At 45.9% G+C, this 16,244-nt stretch overlaps 2 protein-coding genes across 3 annotated transcripts in view; one reads left to right on the forward strand and one right to left on the reverse strand.

The window, feature by feature from the left end:
• Positions 1 to 7,298, forward strand: part of nid2a (nidogen 2a (osteonidogen)) — a 29,243-nt gene extending 21,945 nt beyond the window's left edge. For both annotated transcript variants that reach the window (XM_041265590.1, XM_041265591.1), the window contains 6 exons: positions 445 to 574; positions 2,407 to 2,578; positions 3,823 to 3,980; positions 4,290 to 4,413; positions 5,031 to 5,143; positions 6,021 to 7,298. In XM_041265590.1, coding sequence (XP_041121524.1) covers positions 445 to 574; positions 2,407 to 2,578; positions 3,823 to 3,980; positions 4,290 to 4,413; positions 5,031 to 5,143; positions 6,021 to 6,031 — 708 coding nt within the window. In that variant the 3' untranslated portion in view covers positions 6,032 to 7,298. The remainder of the gene's footprint in view (positions 1 to 444; positions 575 to 2,406; positions 2,579 to 3,822; positions 3,981 to 4,289; positions 4,414 to 5,030; positions 5,144 to 6,020) is intronic.
• An 86-nt stretch (positions 7,299 to 7,384) lies between these two features.
• rtraf (RNA transcription, translation and transport factor) lies at positions 7,385 to 12,751 on the reverse strand. The gene is made up of 8 exons (XM_041265592.1): positions 12,616 to 12,751; positions 12,092 to 12,216; positions 10,907 to 11,006; positions 10,409 to 10,489; positions 9,905 to 9,993; positions 9,671 to 9,739; positions 9,038 to 9,086; positions 7,385 to 7,753 (listed from the first exon to the last, which is right to left on the reverse strand). Exons 1-8 carry the CDS (start codon positions 12,674 to 12,676, stop codon positions 7,599 to 7,601), a joined length of 729 nt encoding a protein of 242 aa, XP_041121526.1. The 5' UTR covers positions 12,677 to 12,751; the 3' UTR covers positions 7,385 to 7,598.
• Between the last annotated feature and the right edge of the window lie 3,493 nt (positions 12,752 to 16,244).

Raw genomic sequence — 16,244 nt, forward strand, 5'->3', positions numbered from 1 at the left:
GAAAGATGTCTAGGAATTATTATTTATTTTGTTATTTTAGTTCTAGAGCGATTGTCTTTGCAAAGTTACATAGCACTAAAGCAGATTCCAAAGTATGTATATATATATATATATATATATATATATATATTATAACAGGGATGGAACTAAGACTCCTATTGCATAGCGGTTTCACTCATTCTAGGTTTTAATACAAGTTTGATTAGCCACAGTGTGTATTTAGCAAGCTCAGGTGTAATAAACTTAATAAACTCATAGTAAAACCAGGAATGGATCAAACTGCTCTGCATTAGGAGTCTTATTTCCATCCCTGCTCTATATAAAACCGTGTACCTTCAAGATATAGTTGTGCTTGTATATTATCGGATGTGGATGTGCATGTTCTGTAGTTGCTAATGAATTTGTCGGTATGCGTGTGCTTGATTTGCGATGTGTTCTGCACAGGGCTCCATCGTGGTTGGGATTGACTATGACTGCAGAGAGAGGACGGTGTACTGGACAGACGTGGCGGCTCGAACCATCAGCAGAGCCAGCCTGGAGCCCGGGGCTGAACCAGAGAGCGTCGTCAACTCCGGTGAGCACAAAACCGTAAAGCTGTGCTGCAGTGTTCCCTTTCTACTGCTGACAAACCAGCACACAAGAAAGAGAGTAATAATACCAGTGACAGCATGCTGAAGCACAGGCAAGCATTGCAAATTAGAGCAAGCTGTGCTAAAGCATATAAAAACACGGCAAGCCACGGTAAAGGATGGTAAATGCATAGTAGTTTATCCAAGGGAAAAGTAACAATACCGTGCAGTAAGCTTTTCTAAGAGTTACCCTATCACAGGGGCTGTGGTGTTCTTGTGGGAGTCGAGGGCATACAGAAGACATTCAATTCCCTGAGAGAGCCTTTCTATTTCTCCTTGTAATTCATATTAACACTCCTTTACTGTATCCTCTGTTATTTCCCACAGTCGCGCTGACACATGGAACGTGTTATCTATATCTATGTGTTTGTTACACCCCCCCCCCCCCCCCCCACCCTGCACTGTATGAATGATACAGTGACAGTACACTGAAATAGCCAAGAAGTGTGCCATGGAAAAATGTGATCTGAACTTCTGAATGGGAGCTCCAGTGGTTAGATTTGGAGTCTGGGAACTGCAAGATGTTGGTTTCAAATTCCAGCTCAGCAAATCTTTCCTCCTTTTAAGGAGTTGTTGGAGTTTGTAGTGCAGATTCAAAGGCAGGACCTTACTGTGCAAAACCTAAAACCTGTGCAAGGCTATCAGTGCTTAACATGTGCTTCGTACAGTTTGTATATTTTGTATATTTTTTTTAGATAAAATTGGTAACAAATGTAAGAACATAAGGGAAGAGAATTGCATTTAAAATGCAGGCAAATGTGTGTGTGTGTGTCAGTGTGTGTAAGTGTGTCAGTGTGTGTCAGTGTGTGTGAGTGAGTGTGTGTGTGTGTATGTGTGTGCGTGTGTGTGTGTGTGTGTCAGTGTGTGTGTGTGGTGTGTGGTGTGTGTGTGTGTGTGTGTGTGTGTGTGTCAGTGTGTGTGTGTGTGTGTGTGTGTGTGTGTGTGTGTGTGTGTGGGGGGGGGTGTGTGTGTGTGTGGGGGGGTGAGGGTGTGTGTGTGTGTGTGGTGTGTGTGTCAGTGTGTGTGTGTGTGTGGGGGGGTGTACGGGGGGGGTGTCATGTTTCTTAATTTCTCAATATAAACAGACAGTCCTCTTTGATCATTGTGCAGTGAAGCGGTTATTGGCACGCAGACGCTGCCGCAGCACAACCAAACAAGAGACCTGCAAACCAACAGCTGCTTCTGAACCAACATGTGCTGTTTATCTGCGCTGAAAAACACATTGACACTTGTGTTTAAAGGAATCAAAACTAAGTCGCACATTCCTTTGAAGCTTGTAATTCCTGAGTTGTCTCAGCTCTTATTAGAGGGCTTCAGGGTTTCTGTGTGCAAAGGAGAGATCCCAACCCCCGCATACAGATAGAAGAAGGGTGGACAACAATACACTAACCCCCAGGCTCCAATACACTAACCCCCAGGCAGCAATACACTAACCCCCAGAGCAATACACTAACCCCCAGGCTGCTTTCCTTGATACAGAGATCGCTCTATTAATGCACATCAGTGTTTTATGATCCAGCCTCACATAGACCACTATAGAGAACCGTGTTATCTTTAAATGACCCATCTTGAAGATTCAAACTATTGGTAGTAGGAAGAAAGAAAGCATTACGGGTGCTGATAGATAGATAGATAAATAGATAGATAGATAGATAGATAGATAGATAGATAGATAGATAGATGTAGTGGTTGGTTGGTTGGTAGGTTGATTGATTGATTGATTGGTTGGTTAACTGATTGATTGAGTGATTGATCGATTGCATTCTGCCGTTCCCAGGCCTCCTCAGCCCTGAGGGCCTGGCCGTTGACTACCTGCGGAGGAGCATGTTCTGGGTGGACAGCGGTCTGGACAAGATAGAAGCAGCCAGGCTGGACGGCACCGAGCGGCGCGTCCTGTTCGACACGGACCTGGTCAACCCCAGAGCTATAGCGGTGGACCCTCGGGGCGGGTATGTGCACAACGCAGCATATTCAAACCATAGCTTTAACTGTTTTTTACATTTCCCCCTCAAAATGTCTAAGCCTCAGGACAAGATAACCCTCACATCACTCGGCTTATTCTGTAGGCACAGATGCTTTAGAAGTGCTTGATCCACTTCCAGCCCCTCTCCCCTGTCCCCTCCTCCTCCTCCCGGATCAGGCTGTGTGACTGTGGCAGAGAGGGCAGCTCCTGTCCAGTACTGGAGCATTATCTTGATTAAACGCTGCCCCTGGCTGTGGAGCTTCCTTTGACGCGGCACATTAAAGATGAACCCTTCCTGAGCACACCCGCTAAGTGGAGCGTGAGAGCTTGCGTGTGGCAGCCAGGCTCGCCCAGTGTCTCAATCAGCACCACCCAGGAATCCTGCCTGTTTAAAAGCACCACGCTGGCTCTTCTAGATGCTTTCTCCCAGTCCAGTCCAGGCGTGTGCATCCCTGAGAGATACCTGCGTGTACCGGCAGGAGGCTTGGTGTGCTCGGTTCCCCGACTGGAGGGGTTTCAGTGACTGGCTGAAGTGCAGTCCCAGAGCAGGTCTAGATCCTATCAGGGCAGAGGGAGGAAGCATTTCATATGAGAGGCTGCCGACGAGACAGGATCTGTGTGGTTTTAATTCAAACCTGCTGGATCGATGCAGCTTTTGTTTATTTATTTTTTGGATTTGAGTTTGTTGAAACTTATCTTCCCAAGAAATGCAAATACTTTTTTTTTTATAACATGCTTGATTTGCACTGCATCAATACACTGACTCAAACAGCCTTTGCAATTATCATATTTCCCTGAATATGTTTTTGCAGTTAGTTTAGTGTGGCCATCAATATGCTTCCCTGTGTGGTGATTCTTGTGAGATTCTCCCTGTTTCCAGTATTTCCAGGATCTGACCGGCTGCTCATGCACAGTGTATAATGAGTAGCTGCTAAGCTTTGTAGAAATGCTTTCTCAGTACATTGCTACTTTGGAAATCATGGCAAGAGAACCTTGTAGTTTGTAGCTGTTAAGTACATTATCTGATTGAAGAGATCTCTATCTGTATTAGACGACTCCTGCTGGATACTTATATAAACGGCTGTGTTTTAGATCACTGCATGCTCGACTGTATTGCTGATTGTTAAGAGCTGAAGTGACTCATGCAGGCTCAGAAACAACCAGCGGTTGCACTCCAGTCTCCGAGATCTGCAGCAGTATAATCAGTAGCTGCTGTTTTCCCTCCACCAGTAACCTCTACTGGACAGACTGGAACCGCGAGGGCCCCAAAATCGAGACCTCCACGGTGGACGGAGCCAACAGGAGGGTGCTGGTCAAGGATGACATCGGGCTGCCCAACGCACTGACCTTCGACCCCCTCAGGAAGCAGCTCTGCTGGGCTGATGCTGGTATGTGTCCTTGTCATGAGCTGGGGGCTCCTCTTGAGTACGCTGGTCTGAATCTGGTAAACACAGCTGAGAAAAGCAATGTGCATTACAGCATGATGATGTGGTGTAGTAAGAGGGCAGCTCAGACTGGCCTTATTATGAGAGCAGCAGGTCTTGCCAGACCTACACACCTGACGGTCTTTAAGAGCTGCGTTTCCAAGCTGTTTTGCTGTGCTCTGCCCTGCCTGAGCACACCGCCGGCCCCACGTGACATCACCAAACACATTCTAAAGCGGGTCTCTAATTACTGCTCTCTCCTCTGATGACAAGGCACCAAGAGACTGGAGTGCGCGCAGCCAGATGGCACAGGAAGACACGTGATACACAGCAACCTGAATTACCCCTTCAGTCTGGTCAGCTACTCCAACCACTTCTACTACACGGACTGGAGAAGGTAGGTGGAGACCCATCATCCCTACTCTGCAATCAGAGGCTGGCCTCGCAGCCACACCCAGAGAAACCGATACAATTACAAAGAGACGAGCCAACGCAAAAATATAGTTTATAAAAATAGTCTTGGTCGGAACCGTTTAACCAACGTGTGTGTTTTTCTTGTTCATTGTGCCTTAGTTGATTTCACAATGCTTGGTCTTTTTTTGGGGGGTGGGGGGACAAAACTGAAGGTGCAGCAGTAGCAGATTAATGTTTTGGGCTGTCAAATACAGAGTACAACTTGCAGCAGAACAAAGTTTTGGGTTCTGAGTTGAGAACCAAGTAATAATAAAATGTGCCACAGCCCAAGTCCATAGCAGCGCTGAGATTCTGGGATCAAACACTTTCTGAAGTATTGAAGTCTCTGTTCTAATGCATTCTTGAGAAATCCAAGACAGTTCAAACTAGAGGAGGTATAAAATTGCATACAGTCTCCTGACACACGATGTGTTTGTCGGGGGTAAAACCGTGACACACTGAAACAGCGAGCAGGTTTTTGTAGTTTAATTAGTCAAATAGGATTGCTCCTTTTGAATGGTTCTGCAGTGTACAGTAGACGTGTGTTTTTGTTTTGTTCAGGGACGGGGTGATGGCACTGAGCAGAGACACCAACCAGTTCACTGACGAGTACCTCCCTGCTCAGAGATCCCACCTGTACGGGATCACAGTGGCCTACCCTCGCTGCGTTTCAGGTAAGAGCACAGAGACGCTTTCCACTCTCTCCATCCTTGCTTCCCTGTGCCTGCTTCCCTCGCTCTGCTCCTTTGTAAACAGCGTTTCCAGATCACAGGCTCCTCTTTGCATTACCCCTCCGTGTCACGCTGTTAAGTTTTCCAGCTTGAGTGTCTGCTGTTGCAGTGCAAGGGCAGTCCCATCGAGAAACTTCCGGATATATGGAACTTAATTCATTGCCTCAACCTGAAATTGTTGTGAAGATTTTCATGCAACTCCACACACAGGCACGCCACAGTCTTCCACAGATCAGGAAAGGGCTTTGTTCAAGTGACACATGCACAATGTAACATGCTGTTCCTTTGATACACCTTTTCGGTTTACATAAAACCACCAAACTCAGAACTCTGCATGTGGCAATACAAAGGGTTAAAAAAAAGGGTCTATATTTAAGAAAAAAAAACAAAAAACCTGGCGTTCTTTTTTGCAGTAGTTCTCATTCTGTTGCAGGACTAACTGAAAGACACAGTAATTGGCACGGTCGTTCGCTAAGTGCGTGCTTCAGTGTTGGCCACAGCAGTCAATTATCTAGTGCTGTTGCCTGCTGTGTCAGGTACTGTATTATAGTTCAGATGCGAGGGAAAGAAAAGAAAGTCAGACTAGTATCTACTTGCTAAGAATTCAGCATCAAATCAGCCAAAGTGAAGTACAGGTGCTGGAGTTCAAACAAAAAGTATGAAACTAACAGACCCTGACCAAGGTTGACAACATGAAAGAGTAACGACGAAGGCATGCAAGCTGGGAGGAAACAACAAGCATAGCGTGCACAAGCTACCCGATTTCAAGGCACACTTTGCAATGGCTTTGTTGCTTCACTGTGTATTGTTTCTGTTGCAGGGAGGAAGTAATGGTGGAGCTAACGAGTGAAGTCTATGCAGATCTGTTGCTCGAGGGGGGAAGGAATAATTTTGAGAGGACACTTCCAAAGAGGAGAACAGCATTTGAGGGGAAGAGCCTGCAAGATGGACAGGCTGGGGGAGGAAGAGGAGGAGGAGGGGGGTGGGCTTTCCAGGACTGGATGGGGGTCGTTTTTTTAAACAAAAACAAATCCTCAAACAAAAACCTCCTGTAATATTCTTTTTTAATAGTACGTTTTGTAAATTTCTTGTTTTTTTTATACCTCATTTTTATTACTGTATTTGTATGGTTTTAAAAGAATAAAGAGTGATGGGCCTGGAGGACAATCGTAATGAAACAAAAACAGAGGGAGAGGAAGGGAGGGAGGAGACATCAGCCATCACAAGTGCTGCTTGTTTATGTACCAGTACAGGCAGTATTGCAATGATGTATTAACTGTGCACTAAAATACAGGCAAAAAATACAGTGGAGGCAAGAGTCTCAATGTCAGTGACTTGTTAGCATTTATCAACATCTATTACTGTTTCTTCTGAACCTTGTCACGTGTCCGTTTCATTTTTATTCAGCCCTGTCAGTCCTGGCAGCACCTCAAGGTCCGTATGTTCACGCATGCCGTCAGAAATCCCGTTAGAACCCCATGGGGCTCCCAGGTCCCAGTCTGAGGTCGTGTCGCAATACGTACATGTAAAACAAAAAAAATCCTACTCTCATGTATACAAAAATAATTCAGGACTGAAAGGATTAACAGGTAAACGTAAACCCTAGAAAGACATAGGAAAAAAACGAATATTATTTTAAGCTACTGTTTAAAAAAAGAAAAGCAGCAGCAAACAACAATGCCAAAGTCTGCAGTAACAACCACAAGATTAAACATAATAAATAAAAACCTGGCTGGATTTCCCCCCAGTTTGCTCAGAACTAGCAGAGCCGTTCCATTTGAAACTCCCATTTCTGATGAAGAACATTGCAGTGTCACATACCTAGAACACCAAGAACGGAAGAAAAGTTTGGGAGCGAGAAAACGCTGTTCTGCCCTCAAGGCCTGACCCTTGTTAGCACAGCATTCGCCCCGTCTCAGTAGGGGGGTCTCATTTAGAAGCACATAATCTAGCCAGCGTTTTAGATCCTAGTACACATGCATTTATAACTCTGTGTAGAACACTACTATAACAAAATCAAGCAGAGTTTGAATCATTTGACCTTAGGCTTCCTACACTAACACTTCACGCCTCCTCATGCTGGGATGTTAGTGTGACAAATGGCTTCAGCAGATAACACTGCAATACATGACAGACAAACTAGTATGACGAGACACATTTGCTAAAGTAAATAAAACAAGTCACTCACATTTATTTATTTTATTTGACCCTCTGGCTGATTCACCTTCCAGATCAGGTTTCACTTACTATAAATTAAATATTTAAATCATAGTCCAATGCAAACAACATTGTGTGCTGGAAGATGGTTTTCTTCAACAAGAAAAAAAAAAAGTAACAAGATCATGAAATGCAAATTCCAACAAAGAAGAGCAAGTGAGCGGAGCGGAGCCTCGAGTCCTCATCTGCCCACTTTGCCCAGCCGGTGGTCAGTCTTGGGGTCGGCGATGATGGCCTGCACGGCCACGATGGCCTCGTTGATCCGGGTCTGCAGGTCTCTCAGCTCCTCGATGTGCAGCAAGCGCAGGATCGCGGCTGCCTCATTCAGAGTGGCGTCTGTGTGAATCGCAGGGAGCGAAGAGTCAAAGACAACATCTCACTCCCTGCAACACAGCTTTGTGTTCTCGTGAATCATAGCTTGCCTGACTTGAATGCCTAAAATGTTTATTGTTGCTTTGAAGACTGAGTTCACGGAGGGGGCTAAGGGCTTAGTAGTGAGTTAGCAGGCAGCTTCCACACCGGTGCGTTCCCATATACAGCACTGTCACCTGTGTGGAGCAACAGCTGCCTGTCTACACTGACTGAGCACTTTCACACAGAGCCACCAAGATGTCATTAAAAAGCAATCAGGTCAAGCAAAACAAACAAACTAACAGCACAGGGAACACCACCATATGCTGAACTGCAATGAAAAGAGCTGAGAAAACTGACAGCACCAAGGGCACTGCAGTGACAGGATCACTTTGGGTGGGGAGAGCAACAGTAAGCAGCTAATTGCTGGAGAGGGTGTGTTTGCCATTTGAAGCGGGTGCCCGCTTCCTCTAACCCTGGGAGGGCTGGGACCATCATCCACAGTGAACACCAGACCCTGCTCAAATTATGGAGCCCGCTCTGCAACAGTACCCATAAAATAGAAAAACACATCTCAATATTTCCATTACATAGCATACAGACAGAGGCACGGCTCGGGGGGAGGGATTTCCGCAGGGGGCTACACATGTTACTGGTACAGCACGCTAGAAGCTAAATGCCTACGGCAAGCTTTTATGAAACAATTGTTGCAGTAGGGTAGGGAGGGAGAGGGAGTCATCAGCGACTGGGTAAACTAGGTCTGTGACACTAACAGCCAGCCTCGTTTAATTCCAGCTGTCACACTTCTGGAAACAGCTGGCTCTCACAGCTCAAAGTTTTAATTCCTGTTCATTCAGTTGGAGAATCGCAGAGAGAGTGTTGCTAAACCTCCCTTTCCAATCTGAATGGGAGCTCCAGTTCACTGTGAAATTAACAAAAAAATACTGTTGGATGGATTTGATCTATCTCTAGCATACCCTGCTGGGATAAAACTACAGCTAGATTTTTTATTGTTTTATTTTTTTACAGCACTGAGGAATCACCCTGGATTGCATCAACCACCCATTTATATAAACAATCCGGGCTAGTGTAGTGATCATGTGTAAATTATTTTCATTAATTTATATAAATGGCAGAACTTTCCCAATACAGGTTTGCAATGGAGATACTGGTTATGCAACAGATCAGCAAGGCTGTAGCACCTCACAGTGGTCAGTGATGTAAACTCTGCACATCTTCTGAAGGTTTGCTCTACACTCTGCAGCTTACCTCCTGTATCGAAGCCAAGCAGGTGCTTTTCCAGGGCGACCGGCAAACCCTTCAAAGAAAAAAAACAACATCACACAAAACAGATCCTGCAGCAAAGTGAACAGACTGCCTCTGTCCCTGCACTGTCATGAGGAACAGCCTTACCCCTGACGACACCTCACTAACACGTTATTTAAGTTTGCTAATGCATGGAGACACTAGGATACGATCAGCCTATACTCTGCTGGAAAGCCACAGCTGGACTTCTGAGAGCATTTCACAGCACCGGGAACTCCCCTGGACTGGACCGGACACTTGTTTTTAGGGATACTGCAGACCAGGGTGATTTACATAACCTGTCGTGCTGTAAAATGCTCTAAAAAACCCCAGCTGTAGCTTATGTAAGACGGGTATACAAGCTGATCAAAATGACCCTTCAGCAATGCAATAGGTGGTGCAAACAAACCTCACATTATTTATTAAACCCAGCATCAGCTTCATCAAATAACCTTTGTTAAACATACAAGCACCAATACTTGCACACTACCAATACTTCAATACTGACAAAATATACTGTCACAAACTCTTACTGCCCAATATGTATATTATGCCAGTGCACCATGCATTGTAGAACACCCTCAAACCCTCTCTCACCTCTTTGGACATGCCTGCCTTTGCTATGGCTTCTTGAGTCAAGCGTTCCTGAACCAGAATTCGAATAGCCTGCAATCAGACAGCATGGAGAACACACTTTAAAAAAATAAAGGCAACAGTGACACCCATTCATCTATCACTCATTCTCCAGGCATGAAAAGTGGTATGCTTTCCGACAGATTTCCCGTCTTAAATTGTGAATACTGAGTCCGATGCAGTTTGACACACACTCACCTTTAGCATTACCAGGTAGTCGTCATGGCGTTGGATCTGAAGGAGATTGGCTAGAGCCAACACGCCTGCCTTAAAATCAGGGTTATTGACTGGAAGACAAAGAAAGCACAAAAGAGAGGCTGAGCGATGCAACCAAAGACTTAGGCATTTCCCAAGTTACAGTAACAGAGGGGATTATTGCTGTGGGACTAGCCTGGGTCAGTGGCATCCAGACTGTCAAAGTTTCGGATCAAGTTTTTCCCCCCCCCATTAAACTGTTTCACCGATCCTGATCCGCACTAATCCTGGACTGGATTAGCAGGATGAGCTTCGTGTTTTATGTGACCAATACAAAAGATTTACGGTGCATCAACACGACATCTATTTCAGTTCACAGTAACAAACGGAATGGCTCAGACTGCTGTGCCACAGAATCAGAGGCATTTTCTATCGTTTTTTTTCTTAGTGGAATATGTCTTAACACATGCTTGTAAACGCTCGAAAGCCAGTGAGGAGCGCACTCACTGTCCAGGTGGATGAGTGGGTCCGACTGGGTCCGAGTGTTATCCACGGCTGCGCGAGGCTGGCAGTTCTTGTATTTGTCCGCTGTGTGGAAAGCAAACACACAGATTAGATCTCCAGGAAATAACTAATGTACATTATTGCCAGCTTTGTAGCAACAACAAAAATACTGTTTAAAAAGCAACACTGACACGGAGGCAGAGGCAAAGAACCAGGTGGGACCAGAGAGGGCAATCGGGATGAACAGTGAACTATATCTGGCACAAAATCTCTGTGCTTGAGTAAGAGTGGAATGGGCCCTGCAGCACTGTACAGTATGCAGTACAATGGTACAGGGGTAGAGCTGTAAGTCAGAAGGAGCCACATTCACAAAGCATTCACCACTGTGCTCATTTTGCACCATTTGTTCTGTAAAATGGAAAATAAACTGTTACACAACTGGCAAGAAAGCACTAAGCAGCTCTTACACTGGGCCGAGGGAGAGAAGTGGCAATACCATACCATTGTCTCCATACTCGAAGCGCACTGCCAGGCTCAGCAGCCAGTCCACAGCCTCCTGCCGCTCCAGCACAGTGAAGGGGCTGGCAACATCCTGCAGGTACTGGAAAACAAGAGGGGAGGAGGGAGCGACTAGGGCCTCCTACCAGTACTGTACTGAGGAGCGCAACACAACTACACACTACAGAAGTCCTCTGCACACTCTCCCTCACACACAGACAGACTGGCTCAGCGTGCATTCCAGCCCAGTGGAGCTGCACACTCTCCCTCACACACAGGCAGACTGGCTCAGCATGCATTCCAGCCCAGTGGAGCTGCACACTCTCCCTCACACACAGGCAGACTGGCTCAGCATGCATTCCAGCCCAGTGGAGCTGCACACTCTCCCTCACACACAGGCAGACTGGCTCAGCATGCATTCCAGCCCAGTGGAGCTGCACACTCTCCCTCACACACAGGCAGACTGGCTCAGTGTGCATTCCAGCCCAGTGGAGCTGCACACTCTCCCTCACACACAGGCAGACTGGCTCAGCATGCATTTCAGCCCAGTGGAGCTGCACACTCTCCCTCACACACAGGCAGACTGGCTCAGCATGCATTCCAGCCCAGTGGAGCTGCACACTCTCCCTCACACACAGGCAGACTGGCTCAGCATGCATTCCAGCCCAGTGGAGCTGCACACTCTCCCTCACACACAGGCAGACTGGCTCAGCATGCATTCCAGCCCAGTGGAGCTGCACACTCTCCCTCACACACAGGCAGACTGGCTCAGCATGCATTCCAGCCCAGTGGAGCTGCACACTCTCCCTCACACACAGGCAGACTGGCTCAGCATGCATTCCAGCCCAGTGGAGCTGCACACTCTCCCTCACACACAGGCAGACTGGCTCAGCATGCATTCCAGCCCAGTGGAGCTGCACACTCTCCCTCACACACAGGCAGACTGGCTCAGCGTGCATTCCAGCCCAGTGGAGCTGCACACTCTCCCTCACACACAGGCAGACTGGCTCAGCCTGCATTCCAGCCCAGTGGAGCTGCACACTCTCCCTCACACACAGGCAGACTGGCTTAGCATGCATTGCAGCCCAGTGGAGCTGCACACTCTCCCTCACACACAGGCAGACTGGCTCAGCATGCATTCTCAGTAGGTTCCCAGGTTGCTGTCTGTTTTCCCACGCTCTTCCTCACCTTCTCAAAGTGTTTTGGCCACTCAGGGCTGTGTATGTTCCTCAGGTTCCCCCGCTCTTCAATCTTGTAGTGTCTGATCTTCTGATCCTCAAGCCAGACTACGAAGTTCCTGAATTCTGTCTCATCTGAAAGGCAGGTCAAAGGGCACACAGGTGAGCTAAAGTCAGCGCGGAGTACTGCCCTCTGGGGGTCGGAGAAAGGCACTGCAGCTTCTACTGCTCTGCACAGGGAATAAATACAGTTTTATCATAAAACTAAAACTTCCAGCTGACCAGTGGACTCGTTAATAAAAACACTTAAAAACAGATAAATAAATTAAATAATGAATTAACTCTCAAAGTTACACGGGGGTCGCTCCCCTTGTACAGGAGGTTGTTAAACAGTCCGCTTCGCTGACAGACCCCGCACTGAGAGACTCGACTCTGCGGGCCTGCCTGCGTGTTATTTCCCAGGCTAGCTCACTGGAATCCACAAACGCCAGCCTGTGCTTTAAACTCTGTTTTATTTTCTTCTCGTAAGCTTACCTTTGCAGTTAAACCCAGTGGGGTTGTGATAATCGAGAGCAGCGAGCTTCCTGCGAAACATCTTCAGGCGTGCTGAGCGGATGTTTAATCGCGTCGCTTTAAAATCGCCAAGACTTCAATCCTGCTCGCCTCACACACATCCGGGAGGCGGGCCACGCCGACACCTGTGACTGACGGTCCATCCAGCCAACCGAATAGCGAGATATTTGGACCCGCGTCAGTGGGCGAGGAAAACTCGCGCAGAATCGCGGAGATGCGCGTTCTGCGGGGGCTGCTGCGTGACGTCACTCAACTGCAGGCGCAGATGTGTGCAGATTCTGCGCAGCCCAACGCACTCCGGGAGGCTGGCTGCGGCTGTGAACCACAGAGACGATGCCGAGATCACGAGTGAGCTGCTAATCGCAATGCAAATAACCACTAAAACTACTGAGATTAATTTAACGAGATGTAAAATAATAATATTTTTAAAAAAAAATCCCTAGACAATTGTGTTTATTTATTACCTTAAAATAAATACTACTTAAATATATTAAATGAGTGTGTTGTCATGGCAATTGGCGATCAAAGCAATAATAAAGTAAAATAAAACCAATAAATAATGATGTCGCAGCCTTATAGCCACAGCTTTGAAGACAAAGTGCTATAGTCATAGCTTTGAAGACATAGTGCTATAGTCATAGTGCTATAGTCATAGCTTTGAAGACATAGTGCTATAGTCATTGTGCTATAGTCATAGCTTTGAAGACATAGTGCTATAGTCATAGCTTTGAAGACATAGTGCTATAGTCATAGCTTTGAAGACATAGTGCTATAGTCATAGCTTTGAAGACATAGTGCTATAGTCATAGTGCTATAGTCATAGCTTTGAAGACATAGTGCTATAGTCATAGCTTTGAAGACATAGTGCTATAGTCATAGTGCTATTAGGGAATCCTGCGATGTTTTTCAAGCGCCACTGCGCTCCGATTATCACGAAGTGCTATAGTCATAGCTTTGAAGACTAGTGCGATCATCATAGTCTTTGAAGACATAGTGTATCAATATATCATTTCGAAAGACCTAGTAATGGATATCAAGCTTCGAATGTTTTTTCACTAGGTCCAGCTTTGAAAGACGCTGCTAAGTGCCAGTATGCTATCGGCATAGCTATGAAGACGATAGCTCAGTAGTGATATCAAGATCAGAGTGCTGTATCCAGTATAGCAAACTTTGCCGGCCCATGCATAGGTCATAGCTTTGAAGAACTAGCAACCACGATGTAGTTTCTTTGAAGGACTATTTTGCTGTGCTATATCACGATAGCTTTTGAAAATAGTGCTATCGCACAGACAATCTAGTGCGATAGTCATCGCTTTGAAGACTCTTTGTTCTACCATCAGTAGCGCTGAATTCAGTATGCTATAGTCCAACGATTCAGTCTTAGACGGCGTGTACAAGCCCTGAGTGTGACTATCTTCATAGGGTGCTGATTGAAAACGCAGCGAAGTCGTTAAAGCGAGGACGTACAACCGAATAACGTTTCTTTGACACTGCGCTCCGTTTAGCAAACTTCTATTTGGAGGCGGCGTTTATCTAGAAGCTGAGTGTGACGTCAGAAAGACAGCAGCCAAGAGCAGCCGGCGCAGCAAGCTCCGGGTAACAGAACGCAACCAATGTGTTTCTGTGACGTTTTGCTGTGCTAGCGCTGGTTAAATGGTTCGCACATCACTGGCTTCCTAGATTGTTCACCACAGCGCTGATTCAGGATCAGATTTTCACGATTCTCTTAACGAGTACAAGCCCTGCCTCTTCATGACAGTGAAGAACGCAGAACAAAACTGACGGCACCGAATACCGCTATTTGAAACTCCAAACGAGCGGGGAGCACTCACAGGTGAGTTTATCTACCTATATAGTAATTATTAATGTGTTTTAAAATAATAGCGTCCATGTATATTCAATGCTTTTCATTTATTGCACGAACCCTGAGAAGCTTTGCATTGTATTTGATCAAAGCTGTCGTGACGTTTCTTTGTTGTACCACAACATTGTTTAGTGGGTGGGCATTAAAAAAAAAAAAAAAAAAAAAAAATATAATATATATATATGTGTGTGTGTGTGTGTGTGTGCAACTGTAATCTGATTACATTTTTCAGTAACTTGTAACAACAATGATTACTTTTTTCAGACAGGTAAGTAAATGTGGTGACGCGTCACTGTTTGTTCTGTTGAGTCACCCCACAGTTTATAGAGAAAGTGTCACTTTGATGCCGCCTTTTTAGAGCATGCTGTAGCCACGCTGGCATCATCTAAAAACAGTGACACCTGTGTTTTAAATGGTGGTTTAAACCCTCTAGTGGTTAAGAATAGTAACTACAGAAAACCGTTTTTAAAAACAACATTGCCTTAAACACGTCAGTCATCAATTCATAAAACACCTTTAGAAAGAGTTCTTAAATCTGTTGAAGATTATTTCTCAGGAAGAATGCAATTTGAATGGCACATTACTAGTGGCACGCTTGTCTGTAGGGTGCACGTTTATGAGATCACGCTGTTGCTTCTGATGTTTTGATTTGTCGTGTATATGAAACCAAACCACAATATCACTGATTTACTGAGCTCCTCCCACCCTGACATTTTCATGCAGGTAGGTGTGTAAAGGATATAAATGACACATGTGGAGGTGTAAAGGTGCACACTGCTGTGTAGCATCCTTTGTAACACATGCATAGCTGCATTATTCATTCATTAGTTCTCTACCCTCCACACAGCCTCAGCTCAGCTTCAGATCACCTTGTCATGAATCATTTTCGATCAACGCTGATTATAATACAAAAAGAAACATCTTGGACATCAGTGTGTTTTTTATTTTTATTTTTTTAAACAGATGCAAAAGTGGATTTAAACCCAGTACATTGTTCACATGGTGTGGCGTTCTGAACATCATGTAAGCATCATTCAAAGACTCCAATGGAAAGCTGGATTAAAGTCCCCCCCAAACCGAAACACCCCAACAACAGATTCCAATGTGTGGCGAGCAGTGCAGGAGGGTCGTCACTGGCACAGCAGTGCACTTGCTCTAGCTGCTAACACAATACACACTCAGCAACACTGCAATCAGACCTGCCAACAGTTCAGGACAAAACCCCACAACTTGAGTGAAAGAAAATTAGGGCATTTAATTAGTGGCATGAAAAGTGAAGCCTGGGTGACCGAGGGGCTGCTTGGGTTGGGGTTGGGGTTGGGGTTGGGTTAGGGTAGGGTTGGGGTTGGGTTTGGGGTTGGGTTGGGTTTGGGTTTGGGTTTGGGGTTGGGTTGGGGTTTGGGTTGGGGTAGCATTCGGGTTAGGGTTGGGGTAGGGTTGGGGTTGCGGTTGGGGTTGGGGTAGTGGTCTGTGATTCTAGGTTACTGGTGGATTGCTTCATTGGGAAAAAAGTTGGGTTGGGGTTGGGTTCTATGATTCTAGGCGACTGGTCGATTGGTTCGTTGGGTTGTTGGGGTTGGGTTGGTTGTCCTTTCACCTGAAACTGCAGTTTCGAAATGGCATTAAGAAGATGTTCTCTGCAGCATGGGCTGAACTCCACTGGTTGAAGCTATTCGCTGAAATGCGGCTGTAGTTGTTGTTTGTTACGGGACAATTTACATTTTAA

The sequence above is a fragment of the Polyodon spathula genome, chromosome 12 (genome assembly GCF_017654505.1).
Source record: "Polyodon spathula isolate WHYD16114869_AA chromosome 12, ASM1765450v1, whole genome shotgun sequence".
Classification (NCBI taxonomy): domain Eukaryota; kingdom Metazoa; phylum Chordata; class Actinopteri; order Acipenseriformes; family Polyodontidae; genus Polyodon; species Polyodon spathula.